General features: G+C 40.5%; 3 protein-coding genes across 3 annotated transcripts in view; 2 read left to right on the forward strand and 1 right to left on the reverse strand.

The window, feature by feature from the left end:
- The first annotated feature begins 94 nt into the window (after positions 1 to 94).
- On the forward strand, positions 95 to 4,669 carry LOC110041426 (uncharacterized). The gene is made up of 2 exons (XM_020746707.2): positions 95 to 3,411; positions 3,515 to 4,669. Exons 1-2 carry the CDS (start codon positions 2,958 to 2,960, stop codon positions 3,631 to 3,633), a joined length of 573 nt encoding a protein of 190 aa, XP_020602366.1. The 5' UTR covers positions 95 to 2,957; the 3' UTR covers positions 3,634 to 4,669.
- A 3,313-nt stretch (positions 4,670 to 7,982) lies between these two features.
- LOC110041424 (uncharacterized) lies at positions 7,983 to 12,401 on the forward strand. The gene is made up of 4 exons (XM_020746702.2): positions 7,983 to 8,455; positions 8,875 to 9,081; positions 9,522 to 9,668; positions 12,163 to 12,401. Exons 1-4 carry the CDS (start codon positions 8,065 to 8,067, stop codon positions 12,231 to 12,233), a joined length of 816 nt encoding a protein of 271 aa, XP_020602361.1. The 5' UTR covers positions 7,983 to 8,064; the 3' UTR covers positions 12,234 to 12,401.
- LOC110041438 (brain-specific homeobox protein homolog) overlaps positions 12,285 to 14,341 on the reverse strand; it is an 11,236-nt gene continuing 9,179 nt past the window's right edge. Inside the window, exon 3 of the mRNA XM_089294831.1 lies at positions 12,285 to 13,327. Within this exon, the coding sequence (XP_089150957.1) occupies positions 12,996 to 13,327 (332 nt within the window). The 3' untranslated portion in view covers positions 12,285 to 12,995. The remainder of the gene's footprint in view (positions 13,328 to 14,341) is intronic.

Here is a 14,341-nt window from a genome sequence, read left to right on the forward strand (position 1 = left end):
CAAGACATTGCTTAGTGTAACAGTCCCCCTGGGGCCTGAACCACACTGCCCCCCCCCCCTCCTCCACTTCTCTTCCTATAGCAAAAATGTATATCTCTTAGAAGTTTGGTCTCTGCAAATCCGAAATTACCCGACCCCTGATCCTGAAACATTGAAATCTCTAATAGATTCTAGTTTCTGATACATGCGCAAAAGACACAATGAGAGGTGAAAGCTAGCAAATGTTGGTAAAGCTAGCAAAACTTGTGAGTTCTATCTTTTATTTTATCCCAAAAAAATATACCAAATAGGGAGCCTAGTGCCTTTCTCCTGAAGGGTACAAACTTTTCTTCTTCTCGGCACGAGATGCTAATTCCCAAATCACGCCACCTGAAACTCAAACAAGCTAATGAAATGTTGTCAATATTTGATAAATTACGTTTAATAGTTTATAGCCTACTCACACGGGCTTTTTAGGTTCGATGATGTAGCTTAGGTCTACAGATAGATGAGGTGAGAGAAAACGAGGATGAAAAGGGAACGAGAAAACGGCTTGACTTCGTTATCTCGATCATTATCAGTTCTTCCCTCTTGTTTATTGATTTTTGCTGAGTTACAGAGATGGCTGAAATTCGGGCTTCTAAAGCTCAATCAATTGAGTGTAGTAAAATCAAAATCAAAGTTGTCACTCTGGCCAATCACAAAGGACGCAGTCAATCCACTGAACCAATTAAAACTCGAAGCAAGCACGTGTAGTTGGCGCGGAGCGCGGGAAAACGTGCGAGCGACTCACGATTGGTTTGGTGTTACTTCTGATTGGCTGACAAAGTGGCGCGAGTTTTTTAAGCCAATCGCGTAGCGTAGAAATGCAAAAGCAATGCAATTGCAAATTACTTTCGGCTCTCAAGTAGCCGCTCAAGTGAAAACAGCTAAGTGGCGTCAGTGTAGTGGAACCTTTACTTTGAGACACCTCGGCTACACAAGCCTTTGTGCCGGCAAAATGTACACTCATAAATTGTTCTATTATTCCACTGTTACGCCATTTTACTATTTTAGGCCAAGAGAGTATAAGACAACTCGCAAAATATGAGCCCATATTGCACTGTAGAGTCGCAAAATATGAGCCCATGTCGTACTGTAGAGTGGCAAAGTATGAGCCCATATTGCACTGTAGAGTCGTATTTTGTTTTCGTCATTGCTCATATTTTTCTCGTTTTCCTACTCAACTCGCAAAGTATCCTCGTATATTATGTAGTGTACAAGTGTTTTGTCTCCTTAATTGGAGGTTCCACTCCACTGTACAAGGTAACGTGTTTGACCTTCTTTGGTAACGAACTGGGTATGTCTTAATAAGGAAGTCGAAGTTTGTTTGTAAGGTATCTTTAAAATTCGGAAGAGCGAATTCAATAATTCATACTGTCAGGTGAAAAGGAAATCTTACAGAAGCAAAGAAAAACGATACGTAGATAAGAAAAGAAACTGGTTTCCTAACGCTGAACAAAGGGATAAGTTAACTGGGCATGATTGGGCGAAAACTCCATCAATAACTAATTCCTGTTTAATTTCAACATGTGTTTTGCTTAAGTAACTGTAGTTACTTAATTAACACCTTACATTTGGCTTTCTGTCAGTATCTGTAGACACCTTTTGATTTCGACTCTGTGATTCTGTTTTCCTCCAGTGATATTAATCTTCGTTTTGAACAATGGGTAAAAGAGACAGTCACTGCAATATTGGGCTTACATAGGTGGTTTAAAAACCCGGTCGTCTGTACTCGAAATTGTGATAAATGGCAACGCACAGTTTGATGAAAAGGAAAGAATGGAGACTTAGCAATTCGTTCCTCTTACTGGAGTTGCCAACTAATAGCGATTTCCAGTCGAAAGAACTACTGTTTCTTCACATATGAGCGAAGCTGAGTTTTTCCACAGCGAGGCAATCTCATTTTCTGTCATTGCGTTACCTAATCCCTAAAATGACAATTAGAAAGATATTGACCTCAATAGGAGTGCGTCTTGATTTCGTTCACACCCACAAACATAAGCTTACACCGTTCCAGCATTCATTCTTCGTATTAATTGCAAAATCTACACCAATCGCACCAAATTCCCGAGGTAAACAAATATACTATCTTCTACGATCTGTTGTTTTGCTCAAGATAAGCAGGGATTGCTTAAATCAAACCGTTTCGAATAGAGTAAGATGCGTTCTTTAAAAGCAGATATCAAATTACAAGCATCGCTTTGGTACGGTTTCTAGACGCGCTTTTCTAGGGTTGACAAGTACTACACTATAATTGTCGGAGCTGTCTGGAATCTTTTTAAACCCTCCAAAACAACACAGTTTTTCGATTATAGCTTCGAAAAGTCAGTTTCAAACTTGCTCTCTTGACGGTGCCCAGTGTAAACAAAACCTTTGAACAAAGATTCCTTTGTTCATGAGCTGTCGCATCTGTCACCTGAGGTAAATATAACTGATGACGTGGTATGCGCTCATTGGCCGGAGGTAAATCTTTGGCTAATTTGTTCGCGTGGCGACTCGGCGTGGCGGGCTGCAGCTGAAGGGACGCCAAAAAACTGTACGTTGTTCTTTTCATGCCTTTTAACGAATATAAACAATCCACACGACGGAAATTTTAATTGTCTAGCGCTATCGATTGGAGTTTGGAATAATCGATTGTTGTTCTTGTTACGGTCAGCTAAGATGTGCAACACTTGCTTTAAAAGTATTTGAGCCTGAGGGAAGACTGAAAAACATTGCGGTTCGAGAACTAGTGACGGAGCGACGCCATCACTACGCAACCTTTTACTACGTCGAATTTCTCTCTCGGATACCTTGGTGATGGAGTTTTGTGAATGGGATCGAGTTTAACGGAGGAAGAGCTAGGTTTCAAATCAAAGTAAGCGTGGAATAAGGACCTGGTTAAAGGAAAGTGTAACTGGCTAACTTGTATTGCACCCGAATTTGGAATTGTTAATATGAGTGTTGATCGTGACGCGGGTGCGGGACGCGTTAAAACCGACGTGAGGAGAAATCTCTTTGGTACAGTGGACCACGATCACGAACAGATCCGAGATGATTTAAACCGAGAGATGAATCGCATCTTGGAGGAGAAGAAACGCAAATGGAACTTCGACTTTGAAAATTTTCAACCTCTCCCGGGGCGATACAAATGGGAACGAGTCGGCAAGAGGTTACAAACTCGTAAATCGTCAACGGAAAGTGCAACAGCATGTGCGACCTCTGATTCCGCCGAAAATGTATGTCGACAAATAAGTGTGGATACTGCGCAGTCATCTACCAGATATAATTTAAGAACTAGAGATCGAATACTGGAAAATATCGAAGTGTGTGACTTTAAACCGATAGAACCCGCGCGAAAACGCTTGCGGGTGCTTGGAGCAACACCGGTCGAAAACAGAGACAGCACAGGTGAAAATTTAAATTGTTGTCCCTTGAATGATGTCACAAGTTAGCAGACTGCTATTCAGAGCCAGAGTGAAGGTACTAAACGATTGTTTTCCATTCTTTTTAGGGCAATGTGCGAAACAGAGGAATGCTAGGGGTAGAAGAGCAAAATCTACAATAGTGCGGTCTAATGTCGAACGAAGGTCCAAACGGCCACCTCTAGAATCGAAGAGAGCTCGTCGTTAAGACTTGATTCAAATTATTACCTATCGTCTTTGGTAACATTATTTCGCAATTTTACTGCGTTGAGTCTTCGCTTGTTGCTAATTTGCAATTAAAACAAGGAACAATTTTTAATTTGCCTTCACGGCGTCGGGCGACATCAGACAAATTTATGTAGAAGTTAGTACTTTGAGAACATTTCCGCTTCAAATTATAGTTAGCAAACAAGTATGAAGGGGAAAACTGTCTTATTTACAGCAGAGGAACAGAATTTTTCCGTTCTCTGTGAGTGTGTTAGGATACGACTTCATGTTGAAGTCCATCAGCATCGATTTGAGTTGAGTTTTGGCAAATTTTTTTGGATAGCGTCTATTTCTACGCTTGAAAGAGCACGGAAATTGAAAGACGCCGTACTCACGAAAAAACTCAAATAATCGATTAAAAAGCTTACTTTGCAAATAAGAGAACTGAAATCAGAGTTTACATTAGATTTACTTCGCTCGATGTTCTTTTTTCTGCCATTTCATGTTGAAAATGGCAGTCGATTTTGGCTTGATATTGTGGAGCCACTAATCAGGTGATTTTCGACGGATGCGCTCATTTTGCGGCAAAATTAACGATGTTATCGAACTTTCATTGTCACAAAACAATGAAAATTCTGTTGCGATATTTTATACATAGCAATTGACGAAAACGTACAATCAAGTTTTAGTAGGATTCTCTACTACAAATGAACTACAGAGGAACAATCTAATGAATTTTCCATCTGTGATACCTGATCGATAGTTCTCTTTGTACATTGCATGTACGTTTGACAACTAATTGACAGCGAGAGTAACAAGATTACACTCGGCAAATGGGCAATCAATAACTTCTAGATTGACACTAGGAATACTGTGCTTCAAATATAAACAACGTTGAATAAAGGTAGAGTACAGATTAAAATTAATTCATATCAGCTCTGTTGTTTAATAATATTGTCCGAACCCGCCTGTCAGCGAAGCAGATAAGAAGATAGGATAAAATTCAAACTAAAAATAAAATTCTTTTGTTTTGAAAACTTGTGGTGAACTATGTAATTTCCATTTCCTTCCCTTTGCAAGACAGATGATGGTCTCTCCTACGTTTTTCCTTTATTTATTTTTTATTTTTCACGGATTTATGCTTATGACTGAGCTCATGCCTCAACAAAGATCCCCCGTGTGCCACAGGTTTTATTTTCCTTTGTCCTCCTGTGCGGGAAATAAGCGGTAAACCTTTTAAGTGCAGCGCGAGATGGCTTACACTAGCTTCTTGCGTCTGTTGCCTGTTCAACAGATGGAAACAAATAAACAAGTTTTCGCTAGCAGTAACTTAGCAGAAATTCGTCTTCGTTTTCGTTTGGTTTCTTTCGTAGCTAGGAGAAAGACGTTACGCTTGCCAAAGTCAAAACAAGAAAATAGACTCCACGGGTTGTTTTGCTGTGAGTTATTTGCAGCCAGCATGTTTAGTCAAAAGAAAAAGTTGCGAAGCCTAGTTGATTTATTTACAGTCTTATGGAACAGAGATCATCTCCTATAGCTGGGAAATGCGCTTTGCCATTTTCTTCTCGCGCGCCATTTTTACTCCTCGCGCGATGGTCCTCGAGGGAAGAGGGTATCTGATATTTTGGGAGCACAGATACAGTTAGATTAAATGACATGGACGCAAAGCGTTCTTCGCACTCGCCAATGTTCTCCATCGTATCGGAATTAAAACTGCAAAAATATACCTTTCAGATCTGTCTAAATTTTTTAGAACAAACGCGTGCACCGCGGTCCACGCGTGTGGGAGAATGACTAGCTGGATAAAAAGGCCAAGCTGTCACAGTTCTCCGCCAGGAGGTCTTTGGCCTTGCTCTGCGCCGCTTGCCTTGAGGGTTGTATGTGAGAGAGATAGTCCCTCGTTAGTCGTACAACTTTTTAGGAGTGGAGTGGTACAGTTTTAACTGGGAGTGGTACAGTTTTGAGCCAAAATTAACTGCTGATTTCCACCAGTAAGTTCTAGTTGTGACACAGGTATATTTGTCGTTCCTCAGTTTTTGTTTCACATGTCTTCACCAGACGATGTTGTTGGACCAGTCATTGGCAGATATTAATATCTTGAGAGTTTAGAGTGTCGCGGGTTTTTTAGAAGATTATCTGTTGACGATACCCCAGACAACTGTCCTGCTGTTCAGTTGCCATTTATTTTTTTGAGAGGGAGGGGAGTTCGGCAATTTTCCGGGGCCTGAAATGTTTTTTCTCACCTTTAGGTTGTGCATGAGTTTTTTGGTGGGCGATTGCTTGTGCAAGAATTTTTAACATCAAAAAAACAGAAAGCTCATGCTTGATTTTGTCCCTATGACTCCCATTGCACGGTTTTACTGTGCAAGAATTTTGTTTTGGAAATTGCCCACCCCCCCCCCCCCCCAAAAGATAAGGGTCCGTCCTTAGATCCCTTATATTCGCTGAGCCGAAAAAGAGTGTGCATTCTATTCCTATGGTAACCTTTCCGTAATTGGATGCATGTTCTATGTTCGAAATAGCTTGCGCCACAGACAATCTTCACCGCTGGAATAGACGGAGGATTTCGTGACACGTCCGGCTTCACTGCAGGCTAAAGAACGACTGCGGAAGTATACATATTTCCGGTTGTCGCATGTCTCCAATGAATAAGGGGGCGGGGGGGGGGGGGGACTACAGGATACGACTGTGACCTCAAAATCTTAGGAGGCGAACTTTTCTTGTTAACACGAGATTTCATCTAGTTTTAATTCACATCCTCCATTACTTAATCAACCATTCCAGTTTTGCTACTGCTCTTTTCAACCCACTTTCCTACTTTTCTCCCTTGTCATGCCGTATACAGGACTTATTTACCGAGCTGAAGACCAAAGATTCCAAGGATATCTTTAAAATAACTTCGTATCCGCCGTAATCATATACCCTGTATTTTAAGAGCGGAAATATTTGAAAAAGCAATTATAACAGTCGCCCGAGGCGAGGTAATAAAGTGATGCTATTTTTGGCGGTCGTTACTATTATTAAATGGCGCGACACGGGCTGCAGCGAAAAAGCTTAGTTACCCGCGTTGAGGTCAGTATGCGCACGTTATGACGCGTGCCAAACGCGTGCATCAACATGAACTGCATGCATCGAATACTCTGTTTTATTATAACTCTCGGTTAGTACGCGCACTGTTTTTGGTCATTTTAGCGGGCGGTATTCTGCTGTACGCCCCGCTAAAATTTGCAGCTTTATTTGTTGCCAAACTGTTTCGTGATTTATCGTCAAGTGTTCTTAACTTTTATAGCAAGTAAAAGTTTAAAACTATCTTTTACTTTCAAAATTGTGTATTAAAACCTGCTAACGAATTTGAAGCCGTTCCGCGTGATTAGAAATCGTACCCGAACCCAGCAGACGCACAATATCTTACTAACCTCGTCTTCTTAGTCCGTATTGTAGTTAAGTCTACTGTAAGTTACGGATCCTCGTTTTGTCCCTTCGATTTATGGCCCACGCGCTTCGCGCTTGGGCCATAAATTGATAGGGAAAAAGCTCGGTCCGTAACTTACTCAGCTCTTATCAACCGAGCAGGAGGTCTGTATGGGGGAATCTTGGCCGAGGTCGTGAGTACAGACCGAACGCAGTGAGGTCTGTACACACGACCGAGGTCAAGATTCTCCCATACAGACCGACTAAGTTCGGTTAATAACATGCTTATTATATGGCAAACAAGAACAATTTAATTCGTTTAATGAAACTGGTTTGTACTAGCTGACATTTTGCTAGCGAACGGCGATGAGCCGAACTTAATTTTGCCAAATTTTTTCTCGTCCTTTTCACTTTTTTTTTCTCATCAGGCTTTTTGGCACTTCCATAAATAAATACTGTTAGAAGATAATAGTCAATATTTTTACATTTTAGTTTCAACTTTTTCACCGCAAAATGTGACCGGTCTAGATGGGAAAATCTAGACCTCTTTCAATATCGATTTCAGCCAATCAAATTCGTAAACTCGGTAGTTCCCAGTCCTTGTGAGACAGCCATATAACAAGTATTCGGTTAGTAAGTGGTATTTACTAGTACGTTCTCGCATGCTGTCACGCTCACTGGTATAGCGTGACGTAACGCTCAACCGTAGAAAAAGTTAAAGCGTTGGGCGACACGCCAAACGGGAAAAGAGAAGCGGGGAGAGACCTTCCGCAGGTGCAGGCCGCGCGAGCAAAGCGGATGTTCGTGAGAGCGCGCTCGTCAGACTATGTTTGCGTCATAGTGGTGACTGTTGCAACGGTTACTGAGTGGTGTCATGAAAACAGTTGTTTTTATCGTTGTATGGACATTGTGCTGTTTTAATGCAGGTAAGGAAAATGATTTTTGTTGTGGGTACTCGAGAAAAAGAGAGCATAAATCATAGTCGATCTATTTCTAAAAGAAATAGCTTAGACAGTGTGTTATGTTGGTGAAAAAACTTGACTATCAGCGAGGAGGCTCAGTCTTGAAGCAATTGCGCTTTATCATTTTAGCCTCACCATCTTTCGAGAAAGCTGCTCGAATCAACAAGGTCAAGTCCGACCATGTGAAGAAAACACCACTCGGTCAGGAAATAACGTTAAAATGCTTCTTCGAGGGTCAACCCCCGCCTGAGGTATTCTGGACAAAGGGAAAGAAGATGCTGGGTGACAAATGTAAGCTCTGTTTACAGAAAGTGGAACACCAGCACGGAGTGAGTACGTTACGCGTGACGCCGTTTCGTGACGCCGACTTCGGGGACTACAAATGCAAGGCGAGAAACAAGCTGGGATTTCAACACATCATGATAAAACTCCGTGAGGATAAAAGCAAAAGTTAGTTGTTTGGTGGTGTTTTTTTGCTTTGTTGTTGTTGTTGTTGTTGTTTTTTTTTTGCTTCCAGGAGCCACACTAAAAGGAGCCACGTCACGGTTTGCGCATCTTGAGAAGTTTAGCCAAAATTGTTCAAGTTCGTCGTTTGTAATCCGTGTCAATCGTTTCCATCGTTAACCATCCTTGTTCCTTTATGGTTTATTATTATCTCTTTGGTGTGTTTCTATATTAGTAAACTACTATTTCCAGGTTTCCTTTAATTTAAAGGTACTTTTGTACGTGGCTAGAATAACTGATAATACCATGACTTAGCTCCTTTAAAAACTCTATCCTCCGTGTTCTTTGTGTGAAGTGGAAACTGCTCTTCTCGGCTCTTCAGTTCTCGAACTTAACTAACTTCTTCCCAATTTCCCCCTCCTTAGACATTACCCAGTGCCAACAAGACCGCATACTGTCACATGACCCCCGGCTAAAACTGGAATTTTTGCCTCGATGCAATACAGATGGATCATATCACGTAATTCAATGTTCTGTTCACCTGAGTAAGTGCTGGTGTGTCGATCAATCAGGGCACAAGGTCGCGGACGCTGTTGACGGTGACAAAGGAAAGCATTGTACAAAGCCGAAAGGTAAGGAACTTGGCATCCCAGCAGTTCTTTTTTTGCTCTTGCCACATTCTCAGACGTGCTAACTGTCTTAATTTTCGTTAATCGTTTCCTCCTCAGATGTACTGGGCTTTTATTTTACACCTTTTTTCACTTATTGCATTCTTGGACATGCTGTTTTCACTTAGTTCTTATCCTCAGACACTTTAGTTGGACTCTTGTTCACTTTTTGAATTCTTAGACACGATAGTTTCCGCTGATCATAAAGATTCATTTCACTTATAATTATCACATTCTTAGAGATGCCAGTAAGTTATTTTTCCCATATCACAACCTCAAACGTGCTGGTTGTCTTACGGTTGCTTGTTACACTGGTGGTGACATATGCTGGCTGTTATTTTTTTTACTTATTGCACCGTCAGACATGCTGGTTCACCTTATTTTTGTGCTTGTTGCGTCCTCAGACATGCTGGTCATATCCGTCACAGTCCTGGTCATATCCACTGTGTTGTTCCTGCTCGTCTTTGATATCGTATGTCACGTAAAAAGAAACAAAGGAGTTATCAACAGACTTGTACGCTATAGAAACAAACGCAGAAAATACAGCAAATGTAAGTACGCCGTGTTCGACTAGGGGTATTTCTACTCCCCCCCCCCCCCCCCTGGATGGGATGCTAGTCTATCGCGGAGTTATCCAAAGCATTAACTTCGCCGGTACCCATTTGTACACGTGGGTGGAGAGAGGCACTGCGAGAGTAAAGTGTCTTGCCTAAGAACGCCACTCAATGTCAGAGCTCGAAACCGGACCGCTCGATCCGAGTCGAGCGCACCGTCTAACCTTACATCTGCTACCGCAACGCGTGTTCGATAAGCCAGACTTTTATTCGTGTTAGCGCCGTACCGGAGCAGTTTTTAGTTGACTGTCGTAGAACCAAAAGCTATACCAAAGTAATCACATTTAACTAATCACATAAAATGGATGATGCAATGAACCAATCAGAACTTGAAGAGCGCGACAAAACGAGTTCAAGCAAGTTTTGCTTTGGTTTCCTCCTAATTCACTGAAATAATACCGTGTCAGTGATTATTTAGAGCACATCAACCACTAGTAAATAGCCCCAAGAAAAAAGTAAGAATTCTTTATCAAGAAATAGTAAATGTCAAAAGAAACATGCCCAGAGTCATACATCTGGACGTACAATTTCATATAACTAACTGCTACAAAAAAACTAATTACAAACTATTTACAAATGTATGAATAACAATTAAATAAAATTGAAAAGGCATCTGTTCACAAAACGGCGTTTATGACGTTCAGTTCTGACACGTGGCAGGATGTAAGGGTGTTCCCTTTTCCTAAGGCTCCTACGCGCTCAGTAGTTTAAATTGTGCTTCTAGAACTCGCCCGCGAGAATTTCTGCAGTTAATAATGGTAATAGGACTGAGTGGAGTCCAATTCGGTCTGTAATCATGCGAGTGATTAACAAAATCGGACGACCGGGAAGCGATGTCCTGTTATCAATTAATCATAACAATTACAATTTCTCACAAAAGTAAAAGTTTCATTTGAAAAAGAGCTTTTAATAGTCATTTTTAAATATCATAATTAAAAATATAGAAAATAGCTTGCAAAATGGCTGCCAGGTTTCTTTCAAAACAGTCACCGGAGACTAAACCTCCACAATTTTACAAAGTCATTCTCTTGAATTGGTTACTATAGTGATTGTAATCAATGTTGTGATTGGTGGACTTGGTGGAGAGGACTTAAAATGATTGGCTCATGTAACTGTCAGATTACAGGTGTCCAATTACAGCCAACTGTCCGATTACAACTTTGCAGATTAATTAGAGCAAAATACAGCAGTTTATGCACCAATCTCATTTGAGGAAATTGTAATTGATTATTGATTATGATTATTGCAAAAAAACTCTACAGACACACAGAACTAGCACGAGCTGTTGACGTTTTGATGGCGCAAGCAAATAGAATTTACATTTTGATGATCAAAGTAAACAAGTTGTGTTTCTTTTTTTGGTCGCGATATTTTCAAAAAGAAATAGAAAACATGTTCTTCGTGTATCTATCGAGTTTTAGTAGCATTCTACTAGTATACTAATGCAAATGCTGCAATGTGATTGGCTGAGCCATGGACAGTATCAGCCATTGTGTGCAGTGGCTTGGTGTGACAGGCCATTTTCGTACTCTCGGTATTGGACTGGAACTAGCTTGCAAGTGAGGCTAACGCGTGGAGTCTTTTCAAATGCAAATGACATTAATCTCTTTTTAATGATATTCTCCCGCATGAGCCTCCAATGCAAGCTAGTTCCAATACCGAGAATTTCTCCGAGGTTTTGAAAGAACATTTAGTAGGAAATGGATAAACAAATTCCTGAGAAGACTAAAAGAAGGGCATTTTCGGTTTCTTGAATTAAAAAAGCTCGAACTAAATTTTAGAAAGAAATTGATAAGCGCGCGTACACAAATGCAAATGTCAAATTCAGTCCGCGGGAATTGAAAAGTTTGAAGTTTAATACTAAGACCAGAAATAATTGGACTTGTTATTTGAAGGAAATTTCAGTTAGAACTGTACTAAAACAATTAGATCATTCGCTCTCGATTTCTATGAGGCGATAGCTCATTCGGCTTTCGGTCTCATCAACTATCACCTCAGAAATCTCGAGCTCGTAACCAGGAGCCCAGAAGGGTAATGGGCTCCTGTCATAATCTAATTGTTAAATCAGTAGAAACACTCGTGAAAGTTTGAGAACTCGAAAAAGCTGCTCAAACTTTCACTCGTGTTTTGATAACTCGATAAAAACACGGTACATGTTTTCTATTTCTTTAACATTTAACAAAGCACACGAGTTGCCTTTTGCCTCTGTTTCAAAACGAGTCCCTGTGTAAAACCTTTCAAATGAAAATGAATTTGATTTGTATGAAAATGAACGTACAGTGAATAAATGGTATCGCAATACATTACAATACACATTGACTTGTTGCGACAAAGTCGAAAGGAGACTCGGTAATGACTTATTGCCTTTCATCCGAAATCCCCCGTTCTGTGAAAAGCTTCGCATGTTTAATTTGAATCTCTCTTTTGGCAGTGAGACTCAAGGACCAAGCGACGTCCTCAGAAACTCAGGACCAGAAAATTTCTACCGAGAAGGAACCTTAGGACTACGTTGTATGGTTCAAGAAGAAGAAATACACAATGTATTGTCACGCGTTTTTTTGTCGAAAGTCGAAATGCTCTAATTTACTGCAGCTTGTTCGATCTGATTTTTTTTAAATCTGGTATATCACTAAATGCAAATAAAACCATTGTTTTGTTTTGTTTTGCTAAGTTTATTGAAAATTGTCTTTATTCTTTAACAACTTCAAACATGTTTATAATGACATCAATTTGACAAAGTAACTAAACAAGTTATACAACTTTTAAACTATTTACAGTCGCGTTAACTGTTCAAACATTGCTGATTTATTACTGGTAGAAAGCTGTCATTTCGTGTTCAAAGGCTGTCAGAGGCCATAGCTTGCCTGTACAAACCATTCAACAAAGTACAAAGTTTTTGTTTTCCAAGAAAAATTCTTCATTAATTATTGTATTGCACTTTTGTTCTGCCTTAGGAATAATTTTACGTCAACGCATATTTTTGATTTCCTAATAATTTCTTACAATGGCAACTATGCAACGCAACAAACCTCGGCCAGGCTCCAACTCGGAACAAAATATGCCAATTTGAACTGTTAAGCCAATAAAATAGCGCGATATTATATACGTCATCACGGTCGCTAAGCAACGGTCAACACATGCGCAAACAGACAATCCGCTGAATCAAATTAAACCGCAAATCTGAAGCGAGTGTTCTCCAAACTGAACTACAATATTTTGTCTTGTATCTATTCAAAAGTTATCTTATATAATGCAATCCCTGAATCAAAACTCGTCCTTTTTAGGGCGGCCTTTCGCTCGCGTGGTCACGGCTTTCGGGTCTTTCTTTAACATTTCCTTTTTCCACTTCATCCGTCTATTCTGGAACCACGTCTTCACTTGCAACGGTGTAAGCTTCAACCGCTGGGCAAAGTCGTTTCTCCCGTGGGTAGAGAGATATTTGTCTTGGTTAAATCTTTCTTCCATCATTTTCAGCTGCTCGTGCGAGAACACGGTTCTTGTTCTTCGGAAACTCCGGCTGCCGTTTAAAAAGGAGCGGAAATACTTGGGGACTGGGCAGAGGACAGCGGTGTTACAATAGCTTGATTCCGTGGTAGCTGCACAAAGAAAAAACAAAACATATTACAGTAAAAAAAAACCGAATATAAGAACCTAGATTTTTCGGAGTCAGGCTCAAGAGGTTTTTATATTTTGGGTCTGTTTCTTAATTCTTGGTAGACAATTCAGGCTAACCCTCCGTAGAAAAAAAATAATGGGGACTGGTAAATTGGTGCACGAAAACTCTCACCAATGTGATGCACAAACATCACTTGAAACAATGGTAGTATTCATCCGTCATAGTATAGCTGTTGGAAAAGTGCTGGAAACTGTTGCCAACCCTCCTTAAAAATAGGTGATCGCTAGGTAACAATAAGCACACGCGCAAACAGACAAGATGGCAGGCTGTTAAGGCTAATTGCCACTAGTGTGAAAGCAAAAGCAACTGCGCAGACGCAGTAACATGTGGATAGATGTAAACAGCTCCTGACTGCTTAACGTCGAAAGTAATATGCATTTACTGTGGTTTCGCATTACTACACTACGCGATTGGCTTAAAAAAACTCGCGCCATTTTGTCTGCCAATCAGAAGTAAAACCAAAACCAATCGTGCTTGCTCGCGCACGAACCTCGTGCATGCACGTTTTTTCTTTGTGATTGACTAGAGTGATTACTTTAGTCTTGCTTTTACCATAGTCGATTGAAAATTACGCGCTTGTGAAAGCCAGCCATTTCTGTCTGCGTGTGTTGCTTGTGTTTATGTGGTAGAGAAAACAATCTTCACACTCCAAATGTGCTACAGGCGAAGTCAGGGTCTCGACCATTATGCATTAAACCCTCGTAAGTTTAGGATACATAGAGGATATTACAGGGTCACGCGACGATACAAAATTTCTCTTGAAGTGTTGAAAAATATTTCACGAGTGAGAGAAACGAACAAGTGAAATATTTTTCAACATAAGATGAGAAGACAAATTTCATATCTCCAAGCGGCCATGTAATGCTAAATACATTGATGAAAGGGACCGCAAACGAAAATGCTACTGGTAGAGTACGTAGTATCTGTAGCAGAT

This window comes from Orbicella faveolata, unplaced genomic scaffold (genome assembly GCF_042242905.1).
Source record: "Orbicella faveolata isolate gen_17 unplaced genomic scaffold, um_ofav_v1 contig_25, whole genome shotgun sequence".
NCBI lineage: Eukaryota > Metazoa > Cnidaria > Anthozoa > Scleractinia > Merulinidae > Orbicella > Orbicella faveolata.